Source organism: Choristoneura fumiferana, chromosome 8 (assembly GCF_025370935.1).
Source record: "Choristoneura fumiferana chromosome 8, NRCan_CFum_1, whole genome shotgun sequence".
Classification (NCBI taxonomy): domain Eukaryota; kingdom Metazoa; phylum Arthropoda; class Insecta; order Lepidoptera; family Tortricidae; genus Choristoneura; species Choristoneura fumiferana.
In genome coordinates, this window is record NC_133479.1 from 10381651 (window position 1) to 10398462 (window position 16812).

Consider the following 16812-nt stretch of genomic DNA (forward strand, 5'->3'; position numbering starts at 1 on the left):
CGAGGAGAAAATGGGGATTACGAGGAAAGGAAATAGGAACAGTTAAAACAATTGTTCAGTTAATGTGTACGTTTTATTTGTCATGAATTACTATATAATTATATATTTTTTGTTTTATTGATTTATTTTGATCGTTTTTTTTATTTTTATATAAATTAAAAATGATCAAAAAATGATGTAGATTTTGCTTGTAGTAAGTTGCTTATTGTTATTAGCCACAATCTATAATTAAAAATTGGGTTGTTAAGATTTTTTTGTCCCAAATGATGATACTTTTAACTAATTAGAGACTGATTACAGACTGATTAGAATACGAGTATCAATAGAGTTTAATGTTTGTTATTTATGAAGTTTTATTATAAAGCTCGGATTATCGTCACTGAAAAAATCTCGTAAGGTGCTTTGGGGTAATTCTGTAAACGGGGTTATTCCATTTATTTAAAATTTCTCCTAAACGTGTTGATGTTTAACCACTGGCAGCACTTAAATGGACGCCCCATTTACCGCTCCTCGCGTCTCTCCAGATGATGCGAGGCGCTGACATCGGTTGGACGTGCAATATATATTTTTTTGGGTCGAGTGCATTTTCGTGCCAAAAAATTAAATACGAAATAACCCCAACACCGCTAACTCTAAAACCTGATAAGTTACAAGATTGAACTATTAATGTTATGACAAATAATCGTTTTTTGCGAATGAGTGTGTCTGTCTAAAAGGCCTAGCTATAGTTTAAATTTTTTTCCCAAATTACCCCTTTAGGGGTTATTCCAGTGAAGTGGTTCCTGAAATAACCCCAGCTTACTTTAGTATGGTAATTGTCTGAGGTATTCAAACTTTCAACTTTTCAAGATTTTAATTTTTTATTTGTGGTGTAAGGGGGCCAACCTCCATCTATGGACCCCAAGCCAACCTTACCTGCCCGTGGTGCACCCTGCCGTCTAACAGACTGGGCTCTGGCAGCTGGCTGATTGCGGCATAGCGCAGCCAAAATCGGCACAGTTAAGTCCCCGGGCCCCTGATGGGCTGCAGCATCGGCGGTGCAATAAACTGTGCCCTACGATCGCCAACTCGCATGCCCAGTGTGGGGATTATGGGCAAACCCCTACCAGAATGAAGCGCACGGCAAAGAGATGGTCCCCAGTTCCCGGTCGCCCCGCTATTCCTTGCCATAGTAGAATTCATGGTAACGGTGGGGCAGAGGATGCTAAGAATCCCGGGCGATCCAAGGCTACCTAAGTAAACTGACCCTGGCTACGTAGAACGGACGGACTGTTAGGACTCTTCTAGCGCAGTTGGAAGTGGAGCTGGAGAACATAAGGTGGCATATTCAGGAGTTAAGTGAAATACATAGAGAGGGAGAGGGCACCATCATCTTAAGACTCGGGCCACCTTCTGTACTTCCGCGAGGATGATCAAACATCACAGGGTGGCGTAGGGTTCCTTGTTAATAGATCCCTCTCTAACAACATTAAAGAGATCTCCAGTGTGTCGAACAGGGTAGCGTACCTGATACTTCGGCTATCAAAACGATGTAGCATGAAGTTTATTTAGTTGCTTGCATACTTTCTTCTTTGAAATGATTATGGTTCACGCGAGCGAAGCATGCTCACTTGCAAGCTTGCTTAAATGTTTGCTTGCATGCTTGCTTGCTTGCATACTTGCTTGCAAGCTAGCTTAAATGATTGCTTAAATGCTTGCTAGCATGCTTGCTTGATTGCTTGCTTCATTAAAATGTTTATGGTTCACGCGAGCGTAGCCGCGGGTAAAAGCTAGTTCAAAATATAAAAGTGACATGGCATTTCTAATTGTTTTATATACTTACTAGTATATACCCGCGGCTTCGCTCCTCTCCCCCTATTCTGATATTCGGGGCGGAGACAAACTCTACAATCCACACATCGAAGATCATAATAATCTGTCCAGCTTTGTTCTATAATGTATGTAGATTTAATATTCCTTTGCGGCAAATTTTGAGAACCACATTGCGTTTGTGGGGTTATTTCGGAATACAGAGATTTAAAAAATCTGTAACTATGGATATTACTAACGAAATAAAAAATAAAAATGAATGGGGTAATTTCAGCCTAAAAAGAAATATGAACCTTGAGCCAAATTATAATAAAGTCCACCTTTCAATAACACGCAGAATAACCCCGCTATATTCCGAAATAGCCCCTGTGCAAAAAAAATAAGTAACTAGTTTTTGAATACCAATATTTCCATAAATCGATCATATTTTAGAAACTTTTTTATACAGTATATAAGATCGATTAGTGGAAACCACAGAAATATCCTAAGACTTTAAATATAATGTACCAACTCGGAGTAATTAACGAAATTACAAACGTCATGTCAACTCATCAAAAATCCACGTGGAATTACCCCAAAGCACCTTACTTATCTAAAATCAATATGTCAACAAAATTGAACCTTGATATAACGTCTATAAAGTTCACTCGGAAAAATTATCTATTTTGAGCTACGAGTTTTTAAAAAAGTAAATTAATCAAGATATTAAGGTGCTTAATTTGCACCTACTTTAATAGAATTATATATGTATTTTTGTAATACAGAAACATAATTGGAATACTGAAGGTGCTGTACCTACCTCAAGATTTTCGTTTTATGTTAAAAATGCTTTTCTAAATGTTGATTAAAACTATCTAAATAATGTTCATTCACTGGGTTTTACTCTGTTCATTCATTAACTTTTTCGTTCATTTACTAGGTTTTTGGGTACTTTTTTATAAATTCTTCCATAACTCAAAAACTATACACGTAATAAAAAATCGCAGAAATTAAATTCTTGTTTATTAAATAACGATTGATTAAATTACATAAAACCATTACAATTATTAATAAGTACAGAGTAGTGATTTTTCAAAGTAGAAAAGTTTCTTTAGTGTTCATTCACTGGAGGTTTTACCCTATGTATAACCCTGCTAAATTATGAATAGTGGCTAGTGGCTCAACAATTACGGTTCACGATGATACAGTCGAACAAACTGTACCACTACCATGAGTTTACAGTGACGGTACTTGATACGGCGTAAATTATTTGTAGAGGCGCTGTACAATTCTCCATACAAATAATTTACGCCGTCGATATCGAGTACCGTCACTGTAAAGTCATGGTAGTGGTACTGAATCACGTACAACGGAACCTTAACGTTACAAATGTCACATTGACAGGGGTAGTACAATAAATAATGATAAAAGTGATAGAATTCTAATAATTTTTATTACTTATGTCTAGATAACGCATTACGCAGTGGAGACCTAACCGGCTGTGCTTCGTATTTGGACGGCGTGGAAAATGCGGACTTGGCTCCACTGTGGAGGCAGCTCGCTGAGAGAGCGTTTGCGGATGACGATATTCAGGTATTCGATTTTGATTTTAGCTTGTCAGTAATGTTTATGTTGTGTTCCATAAAACAGGCTTCAAAATATACTGTTGCAGGCCTAGGCATGCAAGACAACAGTCTTTTGTTTCAATGCAAAACGTCATATATCCATGATACACGACTTGAAATTAATAATCTGAATTTCATATTAAATATAATGACCCGGATAACTCACGTCTTAAATCGAGTTTAGCTCGACATGTTTCGGGCTAATCCGTAGCCCTTCGTCTTCGGAGCAACGCGACTCAGCGGCTGCTGCAACACGCGCACTGCGCGCCGCCGCTCTGCTCGCGCGACTACCCGACGAAACTGACACCGGCACACAACTACCCGCGTTTTCATCATCATTACAACTGTCAAATGTAGGGTAGCACACAACACTAACAATATCGCTCTGTAAAGGTACGTTCACACACACCGATGACGCAGCACGAGTATTTAACACCGTTTTCCAACTCGGAGGTACCGTCCAACCACAATCCCGGTTGAAATTCGGCCGACGACTAATCTCGATGGCTTCACGCACTTTCCGCGGAATGAAAAATTTCTCTCTCGCAAGTACAGATACCTTATCAAATCTGATATAGTGCGTCGAATCCGAGTTCATTGAGTGCTCGGCCACAGCAGACCCCTTGTCGTCCTGTTTCCTCATACTACGTATGTGCTCCGATACCCTTGTGGAAACGTTTCGTCCAGTCTCTCCAATATAGCTCTTGCCACAGGCACAGGGAATCATATATACCCCGGGCCACTCAGGGGCTCCTTATCCTTCGGCGAACGTACCAACTGTCTGAGCTGCATATGAGGACGGAAAATCGACTTGATGCTATATCTTCGGCGTAACAAGTGTCCGATTTTATCCGTCACCCCTTTTATAAACGGTAAATATACCGGAACCCTCTCAGCTCCCACCGGTCTTTGACGAGTCGACACGTTCACCACACGGTTGCACTGCCTCCAGTTGTACCCATTGCTTTCCAAAACCCGTCTCACGTGACTCAGTTCACGATCCACAAATTTTGGATCACAAATATTCAAGGCTCGATTTATCAACGTTCTAGGCAAAGAAGACAAATGACAAGGATGGTGGTGTGAATCTGCCCTCAAGTATCGATCCGTATGAGTTGGCTTACGATAAACTGTAGTTTCCAATTTACCACAGGGTCCCCGCATAACCAAAACATCTAAAAACGGCAACTGCCCATCATTCTCAATCTCCACCGTGAACTTAACCTTATCGTGCAAAGTGTTAAGGTAGTCCGAAAACTGCGACAAACTATCCCTGGACACAATCGCAAAAACGTCATCCACGTACCGCCACCAATATCTGGGAACAACGGGAGCGTTGTTTAAAGCTCTTCCCTCCAACCACTCCATAAACTCCATAGTGAGTCAAATTGATTCGCCGACGTATAAGCTAGCCCGTTACCTGTCGTCTGTGCTATTGGGGTTTACGGGGAAGTCGTCGAGTTTTATTAGAGATTCAAAACACTTCGTTGCCTTGTTGAATGATGTCCATATGCGTGAGGATGAACTGATGGTTAGCTTTGACGTTACTTCTCTTTTCACCAATGTGCCGGTAGACGAGACTTTAAAGATTATATCTGACCTATTATGTGTCACTGATTTACCTACCGCGTATATGGAGGGAATTGAGTTGTGTTTGAAGAGCGGCTATTTGGTTTGGCGCGGTGATTACTTTTTGCAAGTTGATGGAGTGGCCATGGGTTCACCGATTGCTCCGGTCACCGCCAATATTTTTATGGATTTATGGAGTGGTTGGAGGGAAGAGCTTTAAACAACGCTCCCGTTGTTCCCGGATATTGGTGGCGGTACGTGGATGACGTTTTTGCGATTGTGTCCAGGGATAGTTTGTCGCAGTTTTCGGACTACCTTAACACTTTGCACGATAAGGTTAAGTTCACGGTGGAGATTGAGAATGATGGGCAGTTGCCGTTTTTAGATGTTTTGGTTATGCGGGGACCCTGTGGTAAATTGGAAACTACAGTTTATCGTAAGCCAACTCATACGGATCGATACTTGAGGGCAGATTCACACCACCATCCTTGTCATTTGTCTTCTTTGCCTAGAACGTTGATAAATCGAGCCTTGAATATTTGTGATCCAAAATTTGTGGATCGTGAACTGAGTCACGTGAGACGGGTTTTGGAAAGCAATGGGTACAACTGGAGGCAGTGCAACCGTGTGGTGAACGTGTCGACTCGTCAAAGACCGGTGGGAGCTGAGAGGGTTCCGGTATATTTACCGTTTATAAAAGGGGTGACGGATAAAATCGGACACTTGTTACGCCGAAGATATAGCATCAAGTCGATTTTCCGTCCTCATATGCAGCTCAGACAGTTGGTACGTTCGCCGAAGGATAAGGAGCCCCTGAGTGGCCCCGGGGTATATATGATTCCCTGTGCCTGTGGCAAGAGCTATATTGGAGAGACTGGACGAAACGTTTCCACAAGGGTATCGGAGCACATACGTAGTATGAGGAAACAGGACGACAAGGGGTCTGCTGTGGCCGAGCACTCAATGAACTCGGATTCGACGCACTATATCAGATTTGATAAGGTATCTGTACTTGCGAGAGAGAAATTTTTCATTCCGCGGAAAGTGCGTGAAGCCATCGAGATTAGTCGTCGGCCGAATTTCAACCGGGATTGTGGTTGGACGGTACCTCCGAGTTGGAAAACGGTGTTAAATACTCGTGCTGCGTCATCGGTGTGTGTGAACGTACCTTTACAGAGCGATATTGTTAGTGTTGTGTGCTACCCTACATTTGACAGTTGTAATGATGATGAAAACGCGGGTAGTTGTGTGCCGGTGTCAGTTTCGTCGGGTAGTCGCGCGAGCAGAGTGGCGGCGCGCAGTGCGCGTGTTGCAGCAGCCGCTGAGTCGCGTTGCTCCGAAGACGAAGGGCTACGGATTAGCCCGAAACATGTCGAGCTAAACTCGATTTAAGACGTGAGTTATCCGGGTCATTATATTTAATATGAGTGAGTCTCACGGTAGTTTCATGTTCAAAATCTGAATTTCTATGGTTAATTTATTAGTTACTGAATAAATTCACAGGACTATGAATAAGAATAATAATAAGAATGGTTACACTCAGAAACACTGAAATATACACATCCATGCCTATTCCTACCAGCCAAAATGGCCGCCACTCAGCTATGTGTCGCGAAAAGATCTGAAGATTATTTCGCAACGCTGATTGACTATGAATATTCATATGTAAATATATAAATATTACCGACGCGTTTTATTACAAGTTTATTACTTACAATTTAATTTACATAATGGCTGCAGTTCGTGTATAATGGCCCCAAAAGCCGAACAGCAAACACAATAAAAAAGTTTTGGCGGGAAAATTGTCAAGTGTCATTGTATTTTTTTATTGACTGGATTTAGGTTTTATTTAGCCATTTTGCAAGTAAGTTCCACTGTAATTTCAAAAGTTTCGTTTAGAAACGTGATTTTTTATTGTTGCAGTCCGTTATAATATGTATGTATATTTAACGTTTTAAAAAATCATGTTAGAATGAAATAAACACATATAGATGGTAGTTATAATTTGAGTCTGGTACAATTTTAGTTGTCATACGAATAAAACATTAATTTCTAGGAGTTTTTATTTCCTTTAGTGCATGTTTGAGAAAAGCACTATACTAACCTCGGCGTGAAAGAACATGCCACTCTCGTATATCCTATATACATATATATACATACTTGGCCTGCAAGCCTTTCTTTCCCGGCCTCTGCAGTAATGTAATATTTTGATTAAAAAGCCTTTTTCATTAGCTGGCTGCAAAATGTTATCGGGAAGTGGGCGATGAGGCTCGTGCATTTTATCTCGACGAGACTTTGGCGTTGGCGTCCAGAGAGGGAGACGGGGACGCTTCTGCTGGTAACTATAACTTTAAATTTCCTTAGTAGGACTTAAAAGTACTCAGTATGTTTTAAAAGTACAGTAGGAGTACGGCATTATATGTAGAGTAGAAATTAAATAAGGGCGCTTCTGTTTTCGTACAAGCGTGATCAGTTATTTTTGATCAAATTTTTTGTCACAAGTTTATGAACTCGACTGTACAGAAAATACAGTATATAAAGATTATCCAAGGTAAGCAATAAGCGATGTTTTCCAGGTAATCTTTATAATACTCAATAGACAGAAGTAAGGAATAGATTTAAATTAAGACCAAGATACAAGTTTAGATCAAGTAGGTACTTACCTCTTTTCAACTCTGTCACTGTTTCTAATACTACGCAGGTCTTCACAGCGCGGTGGTGCGGGCGAGACTTGCCATATTCTCAGGAGACCTTTCCAAGGCGGAAGATTTTTACGTGAAGAAAGCTAATCGGCCAGAGATGGCCATAAGCATGTATAAGCAGTTCAATAGATGGACAGAAGCTATTTCGTTGACGGAAAAAACTGATCGCCTTGCTGTCTCTGCCTTAAAAGTACAATATATGGACTATTTAACATCTACCGGTAAGGCAAAGAATAATAAACAACTACTACCTACTTAGGTATATCTTATTATCTTGCTTCTCCGTTGCCGATTATGCACCACAAACACTTAACAAAACATTTTACATAATGCCATACTCTTACCTTCTAGCGTCTATACCTACATCTGTAAACATATAATTTCAAATCCAAATTCAAACACGCTCAGTACATGTAGAGCACGGCAGCACCTATTTTACCACGCTGATAGGTACCATCAGCCAAATAAGTGGTCTACCAATTTTTAAACAAGTTCCTCTATCAAATGCTTTGATGAACCATACTACTAGATTCAAGATCCCATACAAAATCAAAGCGAAAAAGTGGCCGTGTTGCTCATATCATAGACAGTCTTATACTTATAGCTATATATCTGTTTTACCTTCTAAATTAATTTAAAATATATACCTTAAGTCTAAGCAACAAAGATCCAAATAATAGTAATTGTATATAATACTTACGACGTATCGTCATAAGACAAGCAAAACGTTCGATTAACAAAAGAACATTCATCTTTCAAAAAGATGTCATTCTATTTTAGGAACAGGGTAATAATGGAGTCGCAATTATTATAAGACAGACAGTTTTTTATTTCACAGAAATATAACACAAAAAATTTACATATACAAATATTGTCATGAAACGAAATGTTCTTATAGATACTTAACTGAATTAAGTTAACTAATTAGAAAATGGGTGATTGACAACACTTCAAAAACCTGCTTTCAAATTAAAAACACCATATTCAAATCGGTTCACCCGTTTCAGAGCTACGTACGGTGTCACAGACAGACACACAGACACACATAGCGGTCAAACTTATAACACCCCCCTTTTTGCGTCAGGGGTTAAAAAGACAACATAAATGTTTTACCAGATTTGACGTCATCGATTCGGTTAATTCTCGTACCGCTGCTTGCACTGTATTTTGTTTCACGAGAATCTGCAATACGGTATTTGACAACTCCTGATTTTGCTATATCTTAATATTATTATAAAAATATAGATAAACAGATAATGTTTAGCGAAGAGAAAATTTAAATCGGTCGAAAATTGGATTCATAGTGATTTTTTGAAAAATCTATATACCTGTCTCTTTCTCAAACGCTTTTCTCTATGCAGCAAGTATGGCGGTACTGGCGTGTGACGTCACATGCCAGTATGACTTTCTGTCTAATCTTGAATTTCAAACCTTTATAACTTTGTTATTTGTAAAGGTAGCTTAAAAATTGTTTCTCTATTCGATAACAGGCATTGTGTATTTTTAATTTATAAAACATATACAAAATAGTCAAATACCGTATTAACGGCAATATTATAAATATCATACGGCTTGAACTTGAAGCTTTACGTCTTCTTTAATAATATAGCTTCACTTCACCTCGCCACACTTAATCTTATATTATTTTAAACATTTATGTAACTTTACCTGCAATTTTGGAATCGCCGTTTTCCGTAATCTAAGCCTTTGGCTATTTCCAACTATGTCAAATTTATCAAAATGAATCGAACATACAGTCGAATTTTTGTGCGGTCTGTAAAGTTCTTCTTCTCTTTCTCTCGCGACAATAGATGTCCATTCCGCACAGCGAAAAGGATCACTAGAAAATCTACAAAAAAAATAAAAAATAAAATTATTTTAAAATGAGAACTACTCTACGAATTTTTTGTTCCAGAAACACCGATTATTGGCAAGATGGTTGGCCAAACAATAAATTATTGATTTTTAAATGTAAACTGCCAATTTTTACGTACTTTAAATGAAATACTGACTTGTACTTACCTAAAGAAGGATATTCCTTCAGAAACCCTAGTGTTACGGTGGCTGTTTCCGCAATTTATAAATAAACATTGTGGCATTTTAACACGTTCGCACTTTGGCTCTGGTTGACGCGTACTGTCAGAAATAAGAGCACAAATTTATTTTGTGCTCTTATTTCTCTGGCCGTTTTCAGAGCTGTGACCTTGAATCTAGTAGTATGGTTCATCAAAGATCAAATGAATATGTCGCTAAAGTCGAACTTTCAAGTTGACAGACACGTCTATTGGCATTATTGTTTTATGACATGCAAACGATTATCAACTTTAGGGTGGTAGACCACATATTTGGCTGATGGTACGACTACACTATCAAAAGTAAAAAGCCATTTTTAACCGACTTCAAAAAAATGTCTGATTTTTTTTTTTATGTATGTTCACCGATTACTCAGTCAATTGTGGACTGATTTTCAAAGTTCTTTTTTTATTCAAAAGAATACTCTTCTGAGGTGGTTCCAATATCACCAAGTCAAGATCTGATGATGGTATCCTAGGGAAATCGAAGGCAAACCTCAAATTTTATAGGTACACCTATGGCAATTTTAGCATTTTTAGCATTAAGATAAGCATTTACATTCAGAAAGTATCATTTGGTAAACTGGACCTGATGAACAAAACCGTAGATGACCAATGGAACCGTTCAAAGCTAAGTAATGCTCGCGCGTCTATAAATGATCATGATTAAAATACATAGATAAGCGACTAAGAAGAAGCTTTAAGTTAATGATTCTTTCGAACTGATCTGATGCTGAAGCCGGTAGGTAGGCAACGGAACGGAACTCTGTTATAAAACCACCTAAACCGTGTTTGGGCTTAATGGAATCGTTGTGACATGTACTTTGGCTGCGAATCACTATAAAGTGAGAAATAAAGAAAACTTTTAACAAAAAAGTAAAACCGACTTCAAGAAAAATAACAAAAAATAGAACCGACTACAAAACCCTTAAAATATTTTTCTAGGTACCTACTAGCTCGAAGTCGGTGACTCAGCACGACCCAGCAAGAGGGATTGAATTGTATGTAGGTGAGGTAAACGACTATTGTTCCACTCCTGCTGGGTCGTGCTGAGTCACCGACTTCGAGCTAGTAGGTACCTAGAAAAATATTTTCAAGGGTTTTGTAGTCGGTTACATTTTTTGTTATTTTTTATTTTTGCGGAGTCGGTTTTACTTTTTTGTTAAAAAAATTCTTTATTAAAATACGCGTATGTCAATGTCAATCACCAAACACTACAATCGTAAAGCAAATCTGACACAGTTCTAATCTCATGCCAAGGGAAGTTGAGTATGCAAAATTAGAGGACCGTATTCTGTGAGTAGTTTTGAACTCAGAAAAGCTTGCAAATTATGATTCTGAGTATTGCCAGGAGATCCGGTGGTCCATTTTTTATACCCTTAAAACATCATAAATAAAAATAAATAAATATCACGAGACAATTCACACCAATTGACCTAGTCCCAAAGTAAGCTTAGCAAAGCTTGTGTTATGGGTACTAAGCAACGCATAAATATAATTATATAGATATAGATACATACTTCAATACATATTAAACACCCAAGACCCGATCATGTAAATGGACTGAAAAAAATGCTTTTGGAACATTTTAATAACTAATTTCGTGATAATATCCTTTTTTTACAAGCATTTATACATTCACCGAGTCATTTGATTACTTTTATTTTTAATAATATGAAAAAGGTTTCCGTTAAAAAAATATTTTGAATACAAAGCTTTTTTGCTGATTGTAATTTTTGTTGATTGTACTTTCATCGTCATCTAAACTACATTTCCGTACCAAATTTCAAGTCGATGCCATTAACCGTTGAGGAGTTCCGTCTTTCAGAGACGACCCTGGCTGGACCACCAGGATGTCACTCTGATTATTGTATTGTCATCAGATTTACATAAGTATGCCAAATTCCAAGTCAATGCGGCCACTAGAAGTGGGTCAAATTCAACTTGCAAGATTTGACCCGCACATTTGTACATAGGTACGGTTGTTTTTCAAAAAAAGTGTGACGATTCAGAAAAGTAAAAATTGTATGACTCCAATTATGAAATTTGACGACTTATTTGATTAATTATAAGTTAAAGTATATTAATGGAAAAAATGACATTAAAATATCAAGAAATATAGAAAATATCGGCATTACGAGTATTAAGTAAGGTCGTGATGAAATATAGTTCCGATTCGTCACTAAATATTAAATTTACTATAAATTGGAATTATTGTTATACGGACCATCTACAGTTTTGGTATGAGTTATCATATGGCATTCATATTGTTAAGTAGATTTAATGTTCAGTCGATTTTTGTTTCGTAACCTGCGTAGATAAAATCGGCCAAACGACAGGTAGGATTTTACTGAGTTGACTATATAAATATACTAGCTTTTATCAAAATGAAGTTAGGTGCGACGACGAGCGTCAGCGAGGAGGAGTGTTAGGTAGAATTGCGACCAACAACGCACGAGCCGAGCGAGCGAAGCGAGCGTGCCGCGGTAGCGGCCGGCGAAGTGCCAGAACCGAACTGCTAGCATCGCGACATTGTTGACTCCAATACAAAATAAATACAAAATGATGGTCAAAAATACGTTTATTATTTGCATTATATGTTTAAAACTTGTGAGGGTACATAAGAAAATCATAAAGAATGCGCGGTCAGCAAGGCTTGTAAAAATGCCAATAACGCCAAAGTGTATTCAATCAGTCATTCAATCCACACATATTTGCGGTATTGAATGCCATTCCCCATGCGAAACGAAAAGATGCGAAAAGTTGATATGTGCACTGAATAATAGTTCAACCGTTACAAAAGCGAAAGTTGTTCGACCAAATGTGCAAAATGTGTAGTGATTAATAGGCTAAACGAATGTCTGTAAATAGTTGTTCGGCTTACTGACTCATATCTTTCAGACGACCAGATGGCCTAGTGGTTAGAGAACCTGACTACGAAGCTTGAGGTCCCGGGTTCGATTCCCGTGTCGGGGCAGATATTTGTATGAAAAATACAAATGTTTGTTCTCGGGTCTTGGGTGTTTAATATGTATTTAAGTATGTATCTATATCTATATAAATATATTTATCCGTTGCTTAGTACCCATAACACAAGCTTTGCTAAGCTTACTTTGGGACTAGGTCAATTGGTGTGAATTGTCCTGTGATATATATTTATTTTTATTTATATTTATATGCCAAGTAAATAGTCTGCTAAAGGTTGAGTTACGAAACGTTAGTCTGCGAAACAATACATCTGCGTTCCTACAAATTCACCGGCGTACCGTTACTCGGCGAAACGTTGTCTGCCAATCAATAATCTGCCTAAAAATAGTCGGCGAATCATTAGGTATCCGTACATTGCATCTCATAACTGCTCCCGAGTTGCGCCAGCGGTATCATTGAGACTGCTGAACTCACTATATTCTCCGTAGTTCAGTAAAAAAAAACGTATTATGTGGGTTCTATTTTATTTCGCAGACAACGTTTTAATAGAATTTCGTTTAACAGCTTCTTTTCTCATATTATTGTTTCATAGAATAATCAATACATGGAACACTTACTTTAAAGGAATATGTATCATTGATTTTTGTTACAAATAAAATTCATTATTTAGGTAAAAACATTTCATGTGGTGGTAGTTCTAAACGTAAATTCATACCTGCGACAAAATGCATACCTACCCTCCTATAATGGAAGCGATTCACTTTCTGGTGTGGTCACAGTTCTTACCTAACCTAACCTTCTTTTCTGGTAGCGATTCTCTTTCTGGTGAGGTCACAGTTCTAACCTAACCTAACCTACTTTTCTGATAGCGATTCGTTTTCTGGTGGGGTCACAGTTCTAACCTAACCTAACCTACTTTTCTGGTAGCGATTCGCTTTCTTGTGGGGTCACAGTTCTAACCTAACCTAACCTACTTTTCTGATAGCGATTCGTTTTCTGGTGGGGTCACAGTTCTAACCTAACCTAACCTACTTTTCTGGTAGCGATTCGCTTTCTTGTGGGGTCACAGTTCTAACCTAACCTAACCTACTTTTCTGATAGCAATTCGCTTTCTGGTGAAGTCACAGATCTTTTTTTTTTTTGGGAGAAAATGCAGTTACGCATTCCGCCCAGCCGGGGGACCGGAACGGGTATGTGGGACTCCCGGAACAGAAGGCCCCGGCCTACCCACTAAAAACTCCCCGGAATTTCCGCCTCGCCGCATAGTGGCAGGGCCACAGGAACGCTTGTGGCTTACTTCTGCGACCCTGCTAGTGGCTGTCGACATTAGGTGACCCACCTGGAAGACGCGCCAGGATGGTAGGGCGCGTCTTCCTCCTCTGCCTCCGTCCCGTACTGTCACCTCCGTCACCACTGGAGGCTGGGCGTCAGGGGGCAACGCCCCGCAGCGGATCAGAAGGCTGGCTCCACCGCCAACCACACGTTGGTCGCCATCATTGCGGCAGTATTCGGCCTGCGAAGGCACATCGCCGCCGACCTGGTCGCCTTCGGCATTACGGAAGCGAGTTGAGGTTGCCCTCCCGCTCCTGCTCCGCCGCCTCCTTCTGCGACATTATATCGTCGGCAAACACACAAAATGCCGCCCAAGCCTCTTCGCTTTCTGCCATTTTTTCAATAAGGGCCGCAAGCGACAGGTCTCTTCCAACAACCGTGGATAGGACTGCGCAAGGTTCTACCCATGCTGGACACTGCGCGCGTATGTTCGGTCGTATCCAAGGCTCTGCCGCCACAATAATGGCACACCGTCGAGGGTTCCCTACCCACCACCTCATACAGGTATTTGCCGAAGTAACCGTGGCCGGTCAAGTGACGTGGTGTGTGGGGGGGCCGTGCTTGCGCTCGACCCACTCCATCAGTACAGGCCGAATGGCTGCCACAAGTTCCCGGCTAGCTCCCGGGACTCGTAACCTCTCCGACCATCTGCCGAAGAGGCTTTCGCGGGTTTCCTCCCGCCATTGCCGAACCTCACGAGGGTGGGGCCAGTTCTCCTCTGCTCTTGCTACCGAAATCCGCCAATAGTCAATGAGTTAAGTCAATTAACATTTTCTGCGAAACAAAATTCTGTGAAATTTCTGTCTGTGAAAGAAAGGAACACCATTATGTGGTTTATGATGGCAGGAAGGCTAGGCGAGGCGGGAGCGGAGCTCGCTTCGTCCGGGGACCTCCGCGGAGCGGTGCGGCTGTGGCTGCGGGGGGGACGCGCGCGCCGTGCCGCTGCCCTTATCCTGCAGCAGCCGAGCTTGCTCAGAGACAACGAAATGGTCGAGACCGTCCACGCGCAATTAATACAGGTGACTATCGGTTGTAGATTTCAGTCGCGGATGGGCGGTGTGTGGATGGTTTGCTCATGGACTAGGCGAGTTGGGAGCTAAGCTAGCGTCATCCGAACACTGCGGTCAAGCGATGGCTGCGTGCACCTGCGTGGGGACGCGCGCGTCACTTAAGCGCTCGGTTGTTTTATGCAATATACGCTGCGTTAAACGCAATGCGCTTAACGCATATCAATTTGCATCAGATAATACTCGTAATTACCAAACATTGTCTTACGCGGTGAGCGCAGCGGCAAGCGCATGCATTATCTGATACAAGATTGATGTTTCACACAGCGTTTATCGTATAAAACAACAGAGTGCTTTAGAAATCTCCTTTTGTCAAATTTGAAATTAACTGCTAACCCAGAGTTAAACCAGAGTCAATTAGTCAATTGCCAATTAGGTTTATAAGCAACCAGAAGTCTTTTTAATCTCATTATTTTTTAAATCAGTAAGTGCAGCATAATGATTTTCAGGAGGAATGGTGGGAAATGGCGGGCGAAATATCGGAGCGTCGCGGTGACAGTCTCACTGCCGTCGAATATTATGCCAAAGGCAATAACTTTTCCCGGGCCGTACAACTTGCTAGAGAGGTAGGTACCTTACTGAAAAATAGAATTATCTATTTAACGTTAGGTATATTAAACGTATTAACCCGTGCTTAGACGTACTTTTGTGAGAAAATATCTCAGCAGCAGCAGTCTGTACAGTCTCGTTGATCGGACACCATTAAAAGCCAGAGGGTGCCGAATTATACTGTTCGGATTGCTGGATAGTATGTAGAACTCACACACAAACATCAAGCCTGTATTCCCAAATGAGGTAGGCAGAGCACACGAAACGTTACCGCTTCGGAGCCACTTTTAGCAATTTTAGGTTTTAAGTTTGACAAAAACGGTACAATAGTGGCAGGTTGCTAGCCTGTCGCCTACGGTATACCTTAACCTATATCCTCAGTCGCCTCTTATGACATCTACGGAAGAAATGGAGAGGTGTAATTCTAACCCGACACCACACGGGTATGTAGAACTTTGACAATAATAATAGTTATGAAGGATAGTGATGGCAAAGAGTGCCGGACTACTGGAAGTGACGGGTGTGCGTAATTTCTACTGTATTTTGTTGTTATAGACGTGTCCAGAGGAAGTGACTAGGTTGGAAGGCACGTGGGGTGCGTGGCTGGTAGGGGCGCGCCAGGCTGGCGCCGCCGTGCCGCACCTCATAGAGGCCGGGGACACTAGGGGGGCCTTAGCCGCCTCTCTAAAGGCTCACCACTACAAGAAAGCGCTGCAGATTGTACAGGTACTTACTTAACATTTAATAGCTTTCAATTCAATAAAGTCATTTGTTGGTAAAAATAGTCTTGTCAAAACTGAATAAGAAAATGTATAATCAAAGTCTAAGAACTTACATTTTATTACACTGTGGTATAATTAATTACACATTTTGCAGGTTATTGAAGACAAGGAACTGATTCGTGAACAATGCGAACAGTTAGCTGATCACTTTATTTCCACCCAGGTAAGGAACAGATTACAGACATCAGTGTGGATCAGCTATGTTGTTTCCGATTTTTGAATATCTCTTCCCGGTGTGCATTAACTACTATCATAAACTTCGACCTACCAGATGATACAATTTTCTCTTAGTGATTGGGAGATCCTTAGGTATGTAGTTGTTTCAAACTGCAATTGGTGGTGGTCGTTCATTAGAGATAAATGAGATTCAAATATGTAACAGTCCGATGTGATCTAAA

The 16812-nt window shown here is 40.3% G+C and overlaps 1 protein-coding gene across 3 annotated transcripts in view; it reads left to right on the forward strand.

The window, feature by feature from the left end:
- Oseg2 (intraflagellar transport protein Oseg2) overlaps positions 1–16812 on the forward strand; it is a 57385-nt gene that overhangs the window by 22229 nt on the left and 18344 nt on the right. For all 3 annotated transcript variants that reach the window (XM_074091149.1, XM_074091151.1, XM_074091152.1), the window contains 7 exons: positions 3257–3381; positions 7215–7320; positions 7684–7905; positions 14863–15035; positions 15533–15649; positions 16188–16358; positions 16509–16577. In XM_074091149.1, coding sequence (XP_073947250.1) covers positions 3257–3381; positions 7215–7320; positions 7684–7905; positions 14863–15035; positions 15533–15649; positions 16188–16358; positions 16509–16577 — 983 coding nt within the window. The remainder of the gene's footprint in view (positions 1–3256; positions 3382–7214; positions 7321–7683; positions 7906–14862; positions 15036–15532; positions 15650–16187; positions 16359–16508; positions 16578–16812) is intronic.